General features: G+C 39.9%; 1 protein-coding gene across 1 annotated transcript in view; it reads left to right on the plus strand.

The window, feature by feature from the left end:
- oca2 (oculocutaneous albinism II) overlaps positions 1 to 7,564 on the plus strand; it is a 44,371-nt gene extending 36,807 nt beyond the window's left edge. Inside the window, exons 22-23 of the mRNA XM_034147743.1 lie at positions 1 to 67; positions 7,477 to 7,564. The exon at positions 1 to 67 is cut by the window's left edge and continues 27 nt beyond it. Coding sequence (XP_034003634.1) covers positions 1 to 67; positions 7,477 to 7,564 — 155 coding nt within the window. The remainder of the gene's footprint in view (positions 68 to 7,476) is intronic.
- Positions 7,565 to 18,486: the final 10,922 nt, after the last annotated feature.

Here is an 18,486-nt window from a genome sequence, read left to right on the forward strand (position 1 = left end):
CTAACGTCGTGTGTGCGGGAATCGCCGAACAACACGGATACGGATTCTCCTTCGTCGAGTTCTTCAAGTAAGATTTCTCTTGCACAACACAACATATCGGCAGACTTCTACTTCTACTTTTACTTAAAGGGGACCTATCATGCAAAATGCACTTTTGTACGTCTTTTATACATGAATATGTGTCCCCGGTGTTCCAGGGAACTCACCAAGTGTCAGAAAACACAACCCTCTCTATTTTCCTCCATACCCAAATCTCTAAAAAAGGGGCTGCAACGGATCTGATAAAAACTGATCCAGATTTGAACATTTCTCTGACGTCAGGAACGAGGAGCTCCGCCTATATGGGCAACTCTCCACCTATCAGGGGAATGAGAGGTTGCCGTGGCATGGTAACAGCATGGTAACAGCATGGTAACAGCATGGTAACATGACGCTCGTAACTCGGCCCCCTCCTTTGCAGGGGGGCGTGGTCAGCTGCAGCGCATGCAAAGACAGGGTGGAGGAGAGCAAAATTGAGCGAAATGAGGCATGGCTAAAATGCATGATCTGTTTGGTATTTTGAAAAAGAAAATGTATAAATATACCTTATAGGTATGGCCCTACAATATATTATTCAAATATAGCATGATAGGTCCACTTTAAGTATAATATCTGAGGACCTGTGTTTGTGAGAAGCTTTATCCTGTTTGATAGGTGATGCTCTTTCCTGTCAAAGCAGGAAAAGGAATTTAAAGGTGACAGTGTGACCTCACTCTGAATAGAAACATCAGGTTGATCCGTTTGTCAGCAGAAACAGGAAATAGCTTGGCACAGAACAGTTAATGTCATCAGGTTTCTGTGTGTCCTCTCCACTGTAAGGGCACTGAGAAATGTTGAGTACTTTTACACAAATATGACAAAGAGAAACACTTTGTAAAATGAGTGTCACAGTGCTCCTGTGCTTTCTGTATGCAGACATTTGTAGCACAGTGTGTAAGATAAGGCAAAGCAAGCACATTTTAACACAAGGCAAATCAGAGGGCGTTACAAATATAAGATTACTTTTAAATATATTTCAGACATCAAAATACAAGAAAATACTGTACTGTATATTAGGCTCAAATAGACGGGCAGTGAGATATATAAAGTTATTTTATTCAATAAAAGGCAGCGGAAAACAGTCGAAAAGGATCTTTTTGCAAATAATTAATATTCATAATGATCCGCGTTAATTGCTATATGCAGCTGCAGTGAAATGATTAGCATCTTCTCAGAGTTAGTGGTCACTGAAGCACATCCATACATACATATATTATAAGGGGTTTCATTTGCACAGACTTTTAGTGAGTATACAGTAGGTGACATGTTTTCAGTGATTATCCACGATGTCTCATTCCTTTTGGATGACATGACAGTGGTGCCATGACAAATAAATGAATAATTCTGCCCTTTATGTCATTCTTAAAAATACTTGAGAAAAAGAGCTGGAAAAAAGAAAAATAGTTATTATAGGATGAAAAAACTAAATGTTCTCCCGGGTAGTTGCAAAAAATGGCAAATAATCTGCCAAAAAAGGGCAAGTTGTACTCAGGTCTTCAGCTGTTAAATCATTTTTTGAGCAAGACCTTGATATGACTGCAGGTTATATACACTGAATGCTTTTAGCGGCCTAAAAAAAAAATCCATTCTTGTTGAGTTTTCCCGTCTTTGTGTGTAAGCCTGTGCAAAATTATTCAGCAGAAACAAACTCTGACTGATTGACTGTGTCACTGATTGAATTGACACTCAGGGCTTGATTTGAGAAGTCTCTGGTGAGAATGATGTAAAAAATGTTATTAAATCTGAAGCAGGATGCTGAGTACGCTGCCACCACCTGCTCACTAACACCCTTCATTCCTGTGGAGTAACACACACACACGCACGCACGCACACGCACGCACACGCACACGCACACGCACACGCACGCACGCACGCACGCACGCACGCGCACGCACGCACACACACACACACACACACACACACAGTTTGCTTTGTTGGAGAAGGGGTCAGAGCTGAAGATGAATACAGTCTGATTAGGGTTTTAAACACTTGGTTATAACATGTGATTATATTTGACCTGATTTAGGTAAGTATATCTGTAGGTTCGTTAAAGAAAACAGTGCGAGAACATTGATTTTATTTATTTTTTCTGCAACAAGTCCCACCAGAAAGGCTCATTTGAATGTCAGCAGGTGGGGGTAACAAAGTGTTGGGATTTAATTAAGTACATTTACTCAAGTGTACCAAACAAATTTGTTTCATTAAGTCTAGGATATGATTTGTAAGCCGTGATATCAGAATCAGAAATACTCTATTTGTCCTACAGTGGGAAAATGTACAGCATGTGACAGTGCACATAATAATAAGTAGTAATAATATTAATTAATTACAACTTTATTGCTTATAATACTTCTGTACTTTCACCTTCGGCCCCTAATTTATTTGCTGTTTTGTCTGTCTGACTGTTTGTCTGACTGTTTTTGTATTTTTTTGTTTGTTTTACGCCTGTTTTTTCTGTAAAGCGACCTTGGGTCCCCTGAAAGGCGCTATATCAATCTAAGTTATTATTATTATTATTACATCCATTAGGTACAGCAGGATAAATGCTGAATACCTCCCTCCCCCTGCTGCTGTATTTACAGATAATGGCCACATCCTCCAGGCTGCATTTCTGTCTCTAATTGTCTGTTAGTGAGTGCTGAGGGTCTCAGGTGTTTGGACAGACAGGTAAAGAGAGGAAAGGTCTCTCTGTAATAGTGTGTTAGTGAGTTCTGGGGTCTCAGGTGTTTACACAGACAGGTAAAGAGAGGAGAGGTCTGTCTGCAGCTCCGGGCAGCTGGGACTGATGAGAGAAACTCCCACCATTATACAGAGAGCCAGATGAGCCGAAGGCCTTATGATAGACCATCACCATCACAGAGACTATAGATAGTGTTGCTCCCATCATGCCCCTGGCCCGGATCATCCTCCTCTCCTCAAACTGTTGACCTGGGGAGAAGGGATGAAAAACGACTCTATTAGGACTTTATGGTACATGATGCTCAACAGAGTTTGAGACATTGCTAGTGGTTGTAGCTTCGTGTTACAAATAACTACTGTTAGAGTTTAGCACGGCATTTTAGTGATTTTAGAACGTGATTTCATCCATACTCGCCGAATGCTTAACAGAAGCAGTTTTTGTGTAGTATCTCAATACAGAATGTTCGTGGTTTAATAACATAGTCTTACATAGATTAGCATTGTAAGATGTTATGGCACTTCGTAAATGTTGTGACACATGGTCATTATTTGTAAAATGCAGGTAACATTGCGTAATGGCATTAATGTTGCGTTAACGTTGAGAAATGTTTGTGAAAACTTGTTTAGGGTTGTAAAAAGGTTGGGGTTCACATTGTGGTATGCAGTTAACGTTAGGCAAAATGCGTGATTAACGTTGTTTTTGACATTGTGAAACATGGTTAACGCTGTGAACGTCGAATGATGAGCAATATGGTTATTGTTGCGTGGCCTCAGGCGAAACGAGGGCTTTTGTTTTATTCATTTTTGTAGATTATAGTCATATTTTTTATACAGTTATTTGATGCATAGAAAAATACATGAGCTGTGTATTGTATAAAAATGTTGTTCTGCAGGTTATTCACAGGGCACATACTGAAAGCCTGATGTTGTCACGATGTCTGACCTCAGTCTTCTACAGCAATCAATCACACTCTCTTTGGATTGACCAAAGATTGGAGATAGAGATAATACTTCTGTATCACCCGGCTAGTTTTGCAAGTCATGCTGCTGATTCACCAGCACAGGTCAAGCATTGTGCCATCCCCCCTGTTTATCTAAGAAACGTCTCTGAGATTGCATCGGGTCTTTCAAAGAGCTCCCATCACATGCAATTAAATCAACGTGTGCGATCACAAGGTATGATGGGAGTTTTAAGACAAGGTGAACCTCGCACCTCTTTCTGCTGTAGTGTGGAAACGATTTGTTCTGCCCTCCGTCCCGCCACACTGCACCTGTGATGGGGAAAATGAGCATGACTCAGCAGAAATAGAGGTGACCGCAGCTTGTCTCATGATGATCAGAGTTTAGAGATTCCTCACATGGACATTTGTTCCACAGAGACCAAAATCACAGCGGTCTCATGTTACATTTCCAACATTTCTGCATAAAAAAGGCTTTAAAAAATGACCAAACATTTGTTATATAGTTAGTGGAGTTGTTAACTTACATTACATCACAAATGTTTTAGAGAAATGTGAAATTATATTGATGTTAACAGTGCGTTTCCTCTGGTCTCCTGTAATGGCATTGTGTCATTTTGTACACAGTATGATGTGAACTGTATTCTCCCACTGCAGATCAATGCACCCCACTGAGCTGTTGTGACCCTCAGCTAAATACTACATGACTATAAAGATCTGCAGGGTTTGATATCATTGATTCCTCTGCCTGAGGGGTTGCACCACTTAGTGAAAGGGTTGATAATCGGAGCATGTCAATGGCTGTAGGTTGGACCCTATTGTAAAGATACCAGCACCATGGAGAGGACCTTTATGTATCCTCTTATGGCGCATTTCCATTGCAGCGCGTAGCTCGCTTTAAGCGTGCCGTGTCGTGCCGTCCCCTTTTTTGGTTGTGCTTCCACTAGGCCTCGGCACGGCGCGGCACGGCGCGGGGCCACTTTTTCCCCTCTTTTCTGGCCCTAGAAAATTGTGGTTCTATCGGGGCCAACAAACAGGGCTGAGTCGGGCTGAGTATGCTAAACTAGAGAGAGGAGCGCTGGCAAGAGGGCTAGAACTACAACAAGATGGACATATTTGACCGTGATTTAATTGTAATACACGTTTCAAAATGATGCCGAAGTAACAACATACTGATACCGGTTAGTAAAAACCATGAATTAATGCTTTGTCAAGTCTGCAGACAGACGGCAGGCGAAAAACCTTTTAAAATTCGTGTTTTTCTAGATGGAGATTGGCTAAGCTAACGCAGTATATGCCCCGACCGTCCACACTCACAACAACGGCCTATACAGACATAAATACAGCAGCGACTGTATTCACCATGACACAGGCAGTCTGTGGTTTGTACTTGTTTAACTTTTGTCGAGTTTCTGAACATATATAAGGAGCTGTGAGCTCTGAGTGCTCACAGCTAACGGCTGTGTTGTGTTTCTGGATTTCTCATTGAAGATGACGTCACGGCTCCGCCTACACTGCGTTACTATAGTAACTACCCCAGTTCCTAAACTGTAATGGAAGCGCAGCATGAAGTGAGTCGGCCCTGTTAAGGCCCAACGCGGCCAAGCCGTACCGAGCCGTACCGAGTGTGGCCGAGGCCGACCGTGTAGTGGAAATGCGCCATTAAAGGACCCATAGCCCTCTGATGGTGTTAGACTGCCTTTTGCGTTATTTCTGTCCATCAAAACTGTCTCAAAAAAGAATACTCGCAGTTGCACAGTGTTACAATTTTATACAGTTTACGAGTGCCGCTGCTAAAATGTATCACGATCATAATAACTTCTGGAAACAAGTGAAGGTGTTGGAAAGAGGCTATACAATTTGAACCATTGATTGGTTGGTTGATGAACCATTGATTGGTTGGTTTGTTGAACCATTGATTGGTTGGTTGATGAACCATTGATTGGTTGGTTTGTTGAACCATTGATTGGTTGGTTGGTTGATTAATTCATTGATTAATTGTGCACACACATGCGTGTCATAGGTACTCAACCTGGTGTTGTTTATTTTTTTCAGAATTCCATAAAAGCAAATAAACAACGGGTTGGCAGATTGTTTTCTCAATCATTGCTAAACACCGGAGAAAACAACTCAGGCCAGTACTTTGCCGATATAGAAATAATTGACGAGACATATTTTACCTAAGAAAAACTGACTAAAGATAAGACTGCAAATGCCCAACCCTAACCCTCTTACGGTGTTAATCGTATCATTGATAATTGATGGCGACATACCACTGATAATCACCCTTGGCAACTCATTTCTACTCACACACTTTGACTGTGTTACATTACATTTCAGCACCACATCATGTTGGACTCATTAGCCTAAGTGCTTCATTAGTCCCTAAGTCGAGCAGTCATTTGACATATCCACATGCAAATTGAAAGGAAAGGTCTAAATTGTTTCCATGTGAATGAAGGGATAGTGACAGCGATTAAGAGTAATTCACTGACACACAATTATTAAATATGCACACACACACTTCCAACATTGTGTGTGCTGCAGAAGTCAGTGTAGGAACCTGTTACATGTAATCCATTTCTCCCGTAGCCTGATTAAAATAACAACACCTTATAATGAAACAGCATCATATGAGGTTATGTTGGCAAGAATGAGGGGTAGAGGACCTGTGGTTCTAGCAAGTTGGGATTACTTTGTGGAATGCCTGACCTCTAACTAGTAGCCTGACTATAGGACTCTCACAAAAGGACCTTTGTACAATCTTTCTAATCAAGCATAATTTGTTGTTATTATTTTTATTTGATTATCGCTGTAGTGTCTGATTGGTAATCTTACACCTTTGTATTTTTCTGTTTTCTTTTAACCAGGAACACTTAACTAACATGTTTTGTAGCCTGACCTTCCTCTTTCTGTATGCTGTACCATGTGAGCTATGTACCATGTATATTCATAAATAAAAACTTTAATAACAAAAAAACAACACCAAATAATGACCAAATTACTATATACAAAACAGCAATAAAATACATGTTTTAACTAATAAACATTACAAATCAGTGAATATCTCCAACGGTTTTTCTGGATGTGTGTCAGAGACTGAGGGCGAACAGATCTCTGGGCCGCGAGCAGCCATGTGTTCATGTAGGACACGGTGCTCGTCCAAATAACAAACCATCTGCAGATCTGGAGTTATCTGAGGGCACATTTTAAATTCACCATGCTAATTGAGGAATACAAAAACATGGAAAGCACTTCAAAAAATGGAAACAGATAGTAGATATTTTAGTTTATTCGTCAAAGGTGATGATTATCTTTAAGGTGTAGCACGTAAGTGTACTTTTCAGCAGTGTGAACCTGGAAGTGTTGAGTTTTATGATATAGAAATGTTTTAGTACGGGTCCCAAGCACGTAGAAACTGCTGGAGGCTTACTTGCATTTGTTGGACAATTAGCACAATTGGCATTAAGTTTAATTATTTAGCTTGAATTAACACATGCAGACAATGTTGAATGAATGAATATGACGTCATACAAAAGGGCGATGTTGAGGTTTAAATATCAAAATATATGTAAAATAGTCTTATTCTAGTTTGTCGAAAAAGTATAAGGAGAAAGTCATGTAAAGAAATCTGTGTGTAAAGGTACACAGGCAATAATCATGGAAAAAAATCCAAGTTAAGTGAATCATAAAATGTCACAACTTTGGAATAAGATGTTTGAATTCATGAAATTAATGTTTTTTTTCTTTCTTCTTGCAGGTTAGGATTTCCCATGATGATCATGACCTGTATGATCGGCATGTGCTACCTGCTGGCTACACACATTGGATTAGGCTGGAACATGTGATCCAAAGACTGTGTGTGTGTGTGTGTGTGTGTGTGTGTGTGTGTGTGTGTGTGTGTGTGTGTGTGTGTGTGTGTGTGTGTGTGTGTGTGTGTGTGTGTGTGTGTGTGTGTGTGTGTGTGTGTGTGTGTGTGTGTGTGTGTGTGTGTGTGTGTGTGTGTGTGTGTGTGTGTGTGTGTGTGTGTGTGTGTGTGTGTGTGTGTGTGTGTGTGTGTGTGTGTGTGTGTGTGTGTGTGTGTGTGTGTGTGTGTGTGTGTGTGTGTGTGTGTGTGTGTGTGTGTGTGTGTGTGTGTGTGTGTGTGTGTGTGTGTGTGTGTGTGTGTGTGTGTGTGTGTGTGTGTGTGTGTGTGTTCCTTCCAGCATTCAGCTCCCTGTAACCTGATTGGCTGATCAGATTAAAGGCACTATATGAAGAACAACAGCCATATTTTGGAAAATGTGCTTTTGATTTACTCGATGGTACATTTATAACGCTCAAAAAGTTGAGTGTTGACACATTTTTGCTAACGGAAGGAGCAAAACCGGCAGTTAACGAAGCACTGTAACAAATAAAAGTTATACATGTGTTTCCGTCCCCACTCTTGAATAGACATAGACACACCACTACACAAGAGCCACAAATAAGCCATTGTTTATTTAATTGGGTTAATTGGGCAGCTGTAATGATTTTGCTACCACTAGCTAGCTCACAAACCGCAGCTCTGTGGAATTGAACACAACACTACCTTCGACGAACATTGTTTAAAGTTGTTATAATGCATTGGTTCTTGATAGCTTCTCCACTCTCACCCTGTTAATAACTTTGAGAGAAACTTTGAAGTTTATCCGAGGGAAAGACATGAAAATAGTCCCTCTCCAAAATGCTGAACATGGTGCTACTGCCTCTAAGACTCGTGTCAAACTGTATATTTGTTTGGAAATCTATGTGATCTGTTTACAACGTCTCATTTCCTAATTAACTGTATTATACTAAATTGCTTTTTTAGAGATGTTTAGGACACATTTCACCCATGGTTTACCAAAAGTGTGTTCATATTTTAAAGGAATACCCAGTGAAAGGGATTTTATAATGTTAAATATTTTTGTCAGATACCCAAATCTCAATTAATGAACAGCATCAATCAAATTAGAGAGGAGCGGGATGATTACATAACACTGTTATTAAAACATGATATATTATCTATTGTACTGTGTACACAATGATCTCATGTCAAGTGGATAATTTTCTTCAGTTAACTGTGTTTAATGTAGAAAATGTTGCTGTCACCTGGATCCTTTCTTTGTCCAGGTGAAACTCTCACCTGTATTTATTGTACAGTTTGACGACCTCAAGGTCACTTCTTATTAATGTTCAAGACTTTCACACAGCATAAACAATAAAGGTTGTGATGTTTCTGCTTTTCATTCGGCTCAGTGTCTGTTTATTCTTTATGAATATTTTCATCACTTTCTAATAAAGTATGAATAATAGAACGTAGGTGAATCCTCTCACTCAAAACATTTCCAAATATGTAAGTTCTTGTATTCAACTTCTACTTAAACCCATTATTGCTCCCTTTATTATCAAAAATATGAAAAAAGTAATTGTTTACATGTTTAAAAAATATTTAAAGGTCCCATGTCATGGCCATTTCTACTGATCATATTTCCATTGTTGAGGTCTACTAGAATAGATTTAAATTGTGCAATTTTCCAAAATCACATTGGTTTCTCATACAGCATCTCTGTATAGCAGGGGTATTCAACTAAAATTCAACGAGGTCCAGTTAGAGAAAATGTCCCCATGCAAAGGTCCGGAACATCAAAATGTCTAAGTTGCTTTATGAATTAGTGTGATATATATTGAAGTAGCCTGTAGCTTTATCAACGTCTGCATGTAATCAACAACTGACTGCCAATCAAATAAAGAAAGTACAATTAAAAAACAACAATATTTATTGTCAATGAACATTGAACTATACAGATATACAGTAAATACTGTGGATATGTGTAATGTTCCTCTCGGGCTGCATTTAAAAATAAAATAGAGAAATAAATAAAATAGCTTTGTTAACCGTTTCACATCATGACTTAACAGTTTCAGCCGATTATAGAACAATATCAGTCTTTACACATCATAACAATTGAACAGTTTTAAAGTTTCTCTTTCTTTCCCTCTTATATTGCAGTCCCTCACTCACTTTTCTTTAGTTCAGTGCGAGAATTGAGCTTGAGCTTGTCCTGCCCGGAGTTTAAATCTGGGCTGAAATGGTGTCAGGGCCATTCTCATACACACATGCAGGTGCTCATTGGTTAGCCTCGGTTAGCCTGCCCTGGAACGATATTTAGTTTTAATTTTGATCCTGGTGGACTGATCATATTGGGCTCTGAGACTGCTTATTTTTTGTGACCTCAGTTCTGACTTGAGAGGGAATGTTTGGTCAAACACGTTGTGTTTTGTCTCATAGTGGCGTTTTGGCACTTTTAATCAGGGTTGGGAGGGTTACTTTGTAAATGTAATCGGTTACTGAATACTGAATACATGGCTCTGAAAGTAATCCGAATACAGTTACAGTTACGTGTTCAGATTACTTTTAGAATACTTTTGGAATACTATATTTTTCCATAACAGATGGGTATGTTTTGGTGAACAGGAGACACTTATTTTACTGTTTTAATGGCTTATCAAGAGCACAACTCAAACACAACATCTTGGTGTCATTCTGGACAGCTCCCTCTCATCTGCACCCCACATAAAAAGCATCACCCGGACTGCATTCTTTGTACTCTCTTAAACCTTTCCTTAGAATATGTTATGAATTGTCAGGTGTCCTTGGGTGCTTTGAAAGGCGCCCCTAAATAGAATGAATTATCATTATTATTTATTATCTGAAACGACGTAATAACTTTTAAAACTGTTTCCAGTCACTTGCCCCATGCATTCAGCAGCAGCAGGCCATTCACTTTGATTTGATCCCGTTATGAAATGTCATCATTTCGACAATAAAGAAATGCTACATAAACGTTATCTTGCACATTTTATCGAACCATCTCCGTTTCTAATAGAGATGGGCGAGTCCTGATTCATCCGGATCATTAACCCGGATCCTAGAAATGAGCTGGTCATGACGAGTCTCCCCTCTCCATTAACCCGAGTCCTTGAGTCCCACACTTGGTGTGACGTACAAATTAAAACTATAAATTGCGTCACTCGCTACTCTCTTTATAACATGTAAAATCACATTACAACGTACCCCAGTCCATCTGCCTACCCTTTAGCAAGTATACAGGATAGCTGCCAGAAGTGATCGTTTGGCTCAGGGGAGGGGACGCGGATCAGTGAAACTTCCTGCAGACTCGTGGGGACTCAGAGGAGCCGACGGCTCCAACAGCAGACTCGCAGATTCGCAAATCCTGACTCGCTGCAACACACAGCGGATCAGACTCGTGCGGACTCGGAGCCGTAACCGTATATAGCAGCAGATCCAGAGATCCAGCAGACTCGTCGTCATGCACGAGTCCACACAGCAGACTCAGATTCGCAGATTCGCAAATCCTGACTCGCTGCAACACACAGCGGATCAGACTCGTGCGGACTCGGAGCCGTAACCATATAGCAGCAGATCCAGAGACCCAGCAGACTCGTCGTCATGCACGAGTCCACAGCAGACTCGGATTCGCAAATCCTGACTCACTGTGTGTGCAACACACAGCAGAGCAGACTCGTGCGGACTCGGAGCCGTATATAGCAGCAGATCCAGAGATCCAGCAGACTCGTCCTCATGCACGAGTCAACAGCAGACTCAGATTTGCCAAATCGCAAAATAACCCTTTTTTTTGTGATCAACATTTTTTATTAAAGCAAAATACACTGTGTAGCGGAGGTTAATTATAACGTCAGTTTAATAGATAGATAGATAGATAGATAGTACTTTATTGATCCCAAATTGGGAAATTGTTGTTGTTACAGCAGCATAAAAGGCATTTTACAATAAAACAAAACTACAAAATATACAAGAATAGAAATAAAAATAAAATATAAAATATACATGTCGAAATAGAAAATATACATGCAGATATTATATATATATATATATATACAAATATATATATATATTCAAAATATATGGAATAATAATATGCTCGTGAAATGCAACAACTTTTCGGTTTCACCGATAGGATTTCTACGGTCTTGGTCATGCTGACTCATAAGACTCAAATGACTCGTATGATCCGGATCTCTTCAATGACTGACTCAGAAGACCCTGAGTCCGTAAAATGATCCGGATTTGCCATCTCTAGTTTCTAACTTTCAATATATTTTAAAAGAGATCTCTCTCTCTGATCTGCGTGCGGGGGTGGGGCCTCACCGACACGCTGCATCTCTCTCTCGCTCACAGACACGCTGCAGCGCTGTGCAGTGTGCACACAGTTCTGCTGGTAATGACTATTACATTTTATGAGGAAACTTTTCCACCAATAATTCCCATAAGTATTCCAAAATGTATTCACTTCAGGTTTACGAAAGTAACTGTAATCAGATTACTCGTTTTTCAAATATAACGCGAGCTGAATACAGTTACTTGATTGTTGTATTCTGCTTGAGCGCCACGGTCTCTGAACAAATGAGACACACTGGTTCTGTGCTCCCAGTGGGCAGGATGAACATGAATGAGTCCGTCCACTCAGGGTTAAAAGCTCTGTTCTCACTGTCCACTTTCCTCTTCTTGGAGAGCGCCATGTGTCATTATTTGTCTCTCCCTGTCTGCCGCTAACACGCCTGTTCACTCTCCTCTCCGTCTTCTCTGCCTGTATCGCTAATTATTCTCTTCACTCACTTTCCTCTCCACTTCTCTCTGCCACTCTCTCATCTCTTCTTCTGTGTTTCTCTCCCTGTATCGCTCACTCGTCTCTTTCGCCCCGTCGGCAGCGGTTAAAATAGAATCGCCCCGTCAAAATTGAAATCCCCTATTAATGTATTGATTATAGGTCCGGGTCCGTATAGGTCGGCGTCTGGGTCCGGATCCGGACCGCGGTCCGCCTGTTGCCGACCCCTGCTGTATAGTATGTGTATTCACCAGGTATTCACTCTGTCCTAAACGACTTGTTGGAGCTCCTGCCCCCCCCCCCCCCTCCCTGTGAACCCACTGTGCTCTGATTGGTCGGGACGTTGCCAGGCTCGTTGCGAGGCTCGTTGCGAGGCTCGTTGCTGCTCGCCGCTGCTGCTCGCGATACAGCGAGAACAAGCGAAACTCATCCTGAGCACACACAAACACTCACAGCCGAAGTAAAAACAATAAGTGTGGCTTGATATTGAGTAAGAAAAAGGTTTATAACGCTGTGAGAATGGGTCTGCGGAGAGCATTTCTCCGCCATCCCAACTCGTCTATTACCAGCGTTCAGGGAGCTCTATGCAAGTCAATGGGACTCCCTGTTAGTTAGCCAAGGGATCCTGGTGTGTGAGGTGCTCCGCGGATTGGTCCATTTGGGCCAATCCGGTCATTTGTTGTTGATTTGGGTATTCACACGTCACAGAACCCAGGAAGAAAACAATGGAAAAAGAGAAATCTCCAACGAGGCGTTCTGGGGCAGCATAGACAGGTCTTTTCTGTGTTAGAGTTTTACTCGCTACAGGGTGTACTTTGAGGGTTTTTGACTCTGCAGACCGTTTACATGCAGAAAAACCTTCATAACACACAAGGGGACGGGTAATATCCAGAAAAGCATGACATGGGCCCTTTAAAAAAGTCATAGTATGTCGCAAAATATTAAAAACAAGTCATAGTATAGTATCTAGAAAAATATTAAAAACGTAATAGTATTGTATGTCGAAAAAATATAAGGAAGTCATAGTATAGTATGTCAATAAACTGGAAAACGTAATAATATAGTTAAAGTATGTCAAAAAATATGAAAATAAGTAATACTAATGTATTGCGAAAATTGATAAGTATAATTTTAAAGGGATTACAGCATACAGTATGCCACAACATATAATACAAGTGATTGGACAAGTGGAGCTTTCATTGGAGTTTGCTGTTGTTCTTATAGCTTAAACTTTGTTGACTGAGAGTTAAACTGACGGCTGTTAATGAGTCAGACTGCAGGATAACTGAACACAGAGACACAGATCAATGTGTTCCTGTTGCTCAGTCTTTTCACATTAAAACTTTACTCCCAGATACTCAGCAGCTTAAAATGTTTTTCTGAAGCACTGGGAGTCTGTTGTGTTGTCCACTTAGTCTCCATCACAGCTTTAATAAGCACCCACTTTAGAGAACTCTACAACCAGGGAAGGTTACTTTAAAAATGTTACATTTCCTTTTTTCTTTGCAGAAAAGGAACGCTCTGTACATTTAGCAGTGTATTTTCTTCACTGTGCCCTTATCAAGGTCCGGTCCAAACTTTAAAAATATAACAATTTCATTCAGTTATCTAGATAAAAATGTATGAAATCCTGTGACAATTAGTTGGGAATTGGCGCACTACAAAATTACACAACATAATCATTTCTCATTAAGCACTTGCAACAGATGACATTTCCCTGGACATCTTCAAGTCATCATTAAAAACTCACCTGTTCACCATGGCCTTTGATTTTAACTGCACAGATGGTATTTTGGTTACATGTGACACTTCTGCTCCTGTGGCCCTAAGAGCTAATTAATTACAGCGGTTCAATGAGAATTCACTCTCTCTGCGGCCAACGCTCTTATTCATCAAGAGGGGATTAAGCGAGTTCTGCCATCTGTAATTAAGAGCTGCAGTGAAGGAGCTTAAGAGGATCCACTTTAAAGGCTATTTTTTAAAACGCCTGATCCTCCTGTTACAATACAGAGTAAAGTGATACAGACAGAAATAAACATTTCCTCCTTTGATCACCCTGACATCGAGATCTCACGAAGGTCTTTTTTAATTAGTCCGAGAGGGAGAATCACACAGAGCATTATTACATACCACATGGACAAAGGCTTATTGTATTATTGCCAGTAAATATTGTATTTACTTGCACTATTTAATCTGTTTTATTGTGTTGCACTGTTGGAGGAGCCTGTGACCTAAGATTTTCATCGACATAACTACACTGTACCTATACGAGTGACAATAAAAGCATTGAATCCTTGAATCCTTTATGTGAAATGTTGTTGTAAGATCAACATAACAGATGAAAAACAGGAAGTGAAAGTGAAACAAAGTGACTCATATCATTACTTTTATGTAGTATTCAACTTATGTAAGATAAGATAAGATAAGACTTTATTTATCCCGAAGGAAATTGTTGTGCCAGAGTAACAAAATACAATAAACACAATAAACACAGCAGCACAACAGCAAAACTGTACACTAAAAGTGCAGCAAAAAGAGCAATTAAACATCTACAGACAACATGAAACATAGAAACCTAGAAACATAGATGGTCACACAATCAATGCAATTATCAGCAGTATTTAGTAGTTACAGTAGTAGTGCAAAAAATAAAACGTAGTGGCAGTTACGTAATTGCACGTTATCATAGTATTATTAATAATACTAATAATAATATTGCACATACAGTAGTTATATAGCAGCGAGTGTATTGTAATGATGGTAATTATATTGATATGTATATTGCACATAGTGTTGGTGTGGAAGTTCTCAGTTCCCTTTACTTAAGGGTGAAGAGTTAAAGAGTTTGATTGCCACTGGGAGGAAAGACCTCCTGTGGCGCTGTGTGGTGGTCATCGGTGATCTCAGTCTGTGGCTGAAATTGTTCCGGTAGGAAACGAGTGTGGCATGCAGGGGGTGAGACCCGTTGTCCAGAATGCCGAGAAGTTTCCTCAGCATTCTCCTCTCCGACACCACTGCCAACGACTCCTGATCCACTCCCAGGACAGAGCCTGCTCTCCTGATGAGCTTGTTGAGTCTGTTGGCATCAGCTGTCTTCACCCCGCTGCCCCAACACACTACAGCAAAGAAGATCACACTGGAGACCACCAAATCATAAAACATCTGCAACATAGTGCTGCAGACGTTAAAGGACCTGAGTCTCCTGAGGAAATACAGGCGACTCAGGCCTTTCTTATATAGGGCGTCAGTGTTTTTACTCCAGTCCAGTTTAATTGTCTATGTGGACACCCAGGAACTTGTAACTGTCCACAATGTCCACATCCATGCCCACGATGGTAATTGGGCTTGGGGCGGTACTCCGCTTCCTGAAGTCAACCACTAGCTCCTCAGTTTTTTAGCCCGACCCCTTCTCCCAACTTCTGGTTTTCGTTTATGTTTTAGTACTTACGGATTAGCATTCGCAGCATTTTAAACAAGAGCTTTATCCGAGCTCATTTGCAGTATATACATAAATTATTTTACCGTAACACATACATCCATTGTCAGTGACTGGCTGCAGGATGACATGTGAAAATGGACCTGAGGACATTTTTAATAACTCTGTAGTGTCTTGTTGTGGGGAGATGTCCCTGCTATGAGGAGCTACGAAAATAACATACATAAAACATATGATATGAGCTGGTTGGACTGCAGACTAAAGCTCATGTGGACAGTTTATAATCACTCTCACTACTAGAAGGAGAGACAAAGGTCCACACTGTTTATATTTATTGTGCTATTAAGCTAGCAAATGTCAGCTATCTAGCTAGTTAACTTATCCATCTATCTTTCTGTAAATCAAGCTAGCTACCGTTCGCTAACTATCCACCTAGTTAGCTAGCTTACGTTGGCTAACTGGCTAACAAGCTATCTGGCAAATGTTAATTATCTAGCTATAGCTATCACCACATTTGTAAACTTGTAATTCAAGTAAAAAATGTATAATGAACAGACTTTACTGTTAGACTTGCAATGTGGAACTGTGTCGACCATTCATGCAGCGAGAGTTATTATAAAACATTTTTGAAATTTGTTTTTTTAAGCAGACCAGACACGAAATTCTGAAATATAAATGTTTTGGAATATATTGGTAATCGAGGTAGTATGCTTCTCGCCTGAAGAAGTGTTATAACTTACTAACAATTCATTCGGAAGCTTAAAAACATTTATTTGGTAGGTAAACGTTACCGGAAGTACCGAGACATTAAACGGCAATGTGGGAGCACCCTAGTAAAGGTTAAGGTTAATAATATCCGAGTACTTTTCCAGGACTGCTTCTAGTTCATTAAAACTTGACTAAAAGGGATGGCTTGATTAATGTAATACAAACTAACAAGGACATTGGAAACAGCTGGGACAAAATTAACACTATAGTGTCACAAAGCTTCTGGTTTCCTCTGGAGCTGACTGGAAACTGACTTGTGAAAATGCATGTTTGTAGCCGATAGTTTTTCCTTTCCTGACAGACTGTGGTAAAAGGAAACTGAATGATTAATGACACAACAACAATCCCACACTCTCAGCAGCTATGCTCTTGTGGTGGGAGGGTGTAATCCTGCAGGATGCTGTGAAAAGGAGTCAGTCTCATCGACAAAAACTATTGAATTTGTGAATTTGTTCTAAAATAGCAGAATCCTTGTGTACAACAAGCTCATTTAAAAAGAAATCTGGCGTTTCGGTGACAATTTCCACATAAGTGTCTTTTATAGCGCTGAAATAATACAATCATAATAAAAGTGATAATAATAAAAGGATTTCTCATGTTAAGACCATTTTTATTTGATGAGACAGAAAGAAAGACATCACTATGAGCTCAGTTAAGTTCAAGGTTCTTTATTGTCAATCTGACATAGCTACAGAGTAATTATGTAGTTGAAAATCTTATGTCACAGGCTTCTCCAACAATGCAACATAATAACATAATAACAATAAGAACAAGAGCAATACAAAAATAATAATAGTTATAAAATAAAATAAAGTGATGATGTGGAATAGTGCAGTACGAGTCTATATACAAGTTATTGGAATGATATATATATATTAGGTATTAGATACATACTACTGAGTAGCAGATGAATGTTTGAAGTTGTTTCAACAGTTATGATGAACATCCATCTCCTGTGTGAAATTTCAAGAATATAACTTGATTGACTCAATAATGCTGGACACTAATGGACTAATCAATAATAATTGGCATGCCTACAATTAGCTCTGATCGACCAATTTCACCTCCATGTTTACTCATTGCTTTCCTACTGGATTTAACAGCATGAATGCAGGTGAAGGAGCACTCCTAGATGCACCGTGGTTCTTCGAATAACCAATCATAAATAATTAGTGTGCCAGTGTTCATTGTGACTAATTACTTATTTTATTTTGAACAAGCAAGATAATTTCTGTTGCATAGTGAATTCAGGGTGATTGTGTTTCTGTGAGGAGAACTAATGGAATGGTTCATTTTAACGGTTTGGATAAGTAATTAAAGTATAAACTTTTGAAATATCTTTAATATATCACTTTGTCAGGGGTTGTCAGCTTACTGAACGACAGAAAAAAAGGCTTGTTTGAGGAAAATATGCAATGGATTTCTTATTTTGCGTAAGATACTAGATACTATTTGCACGGAACTATTTGCACCGAGCAGGTTTCATGACTAAGGCCCAATTCCAAACCACACCCTACTCACTCCCACTTCATGATGGAGTGAACGAGGCTCTCTTCTTCCAGGTGGAGGGGAAAAATACAGCGGCAAGCTTTGTATCAAACTCCGCTCACTCCGGCAGAAACAGCAAATCCCGTAACTTTTTTTTTAACAACTGTCTCCAATTAGCATCTCCAAGTCCAAGCAGGAAGCGGGAGGGTGTAGGGGTTGGTTTGAAATTGGGGCCACCAGCTTCCTCCTCATTCATTAAAATAAGACTGGCTTAAAGGTCACCTGTTATGCAAAATCCACTTCTTCATGTCTCTTCTACATCAACATGTGTCCCCTCTGTGGAAAGAGATTCTGAAAGTTTCAGGAAAAAAGATTCTCTCTCTTTTTGTCCTGATCCATTTATATAAAAACCTGTCTGAAAATGAGC

This window comes from Trematomus bernacchii, unplaced genomic scaffold (genome assembly GCF_902827165.1).
Source record: "Trematomus bernacchii unplaced genomic scaffold, fTreBer1.1, whole genome shotgun sequence".
Taxonomy (NCBI): Eukaryota; Metazoa; Chordata; class Actinopteri; order Perciformes; family Nototheniidae; genus Trematomus; species Trematomus bernacchii.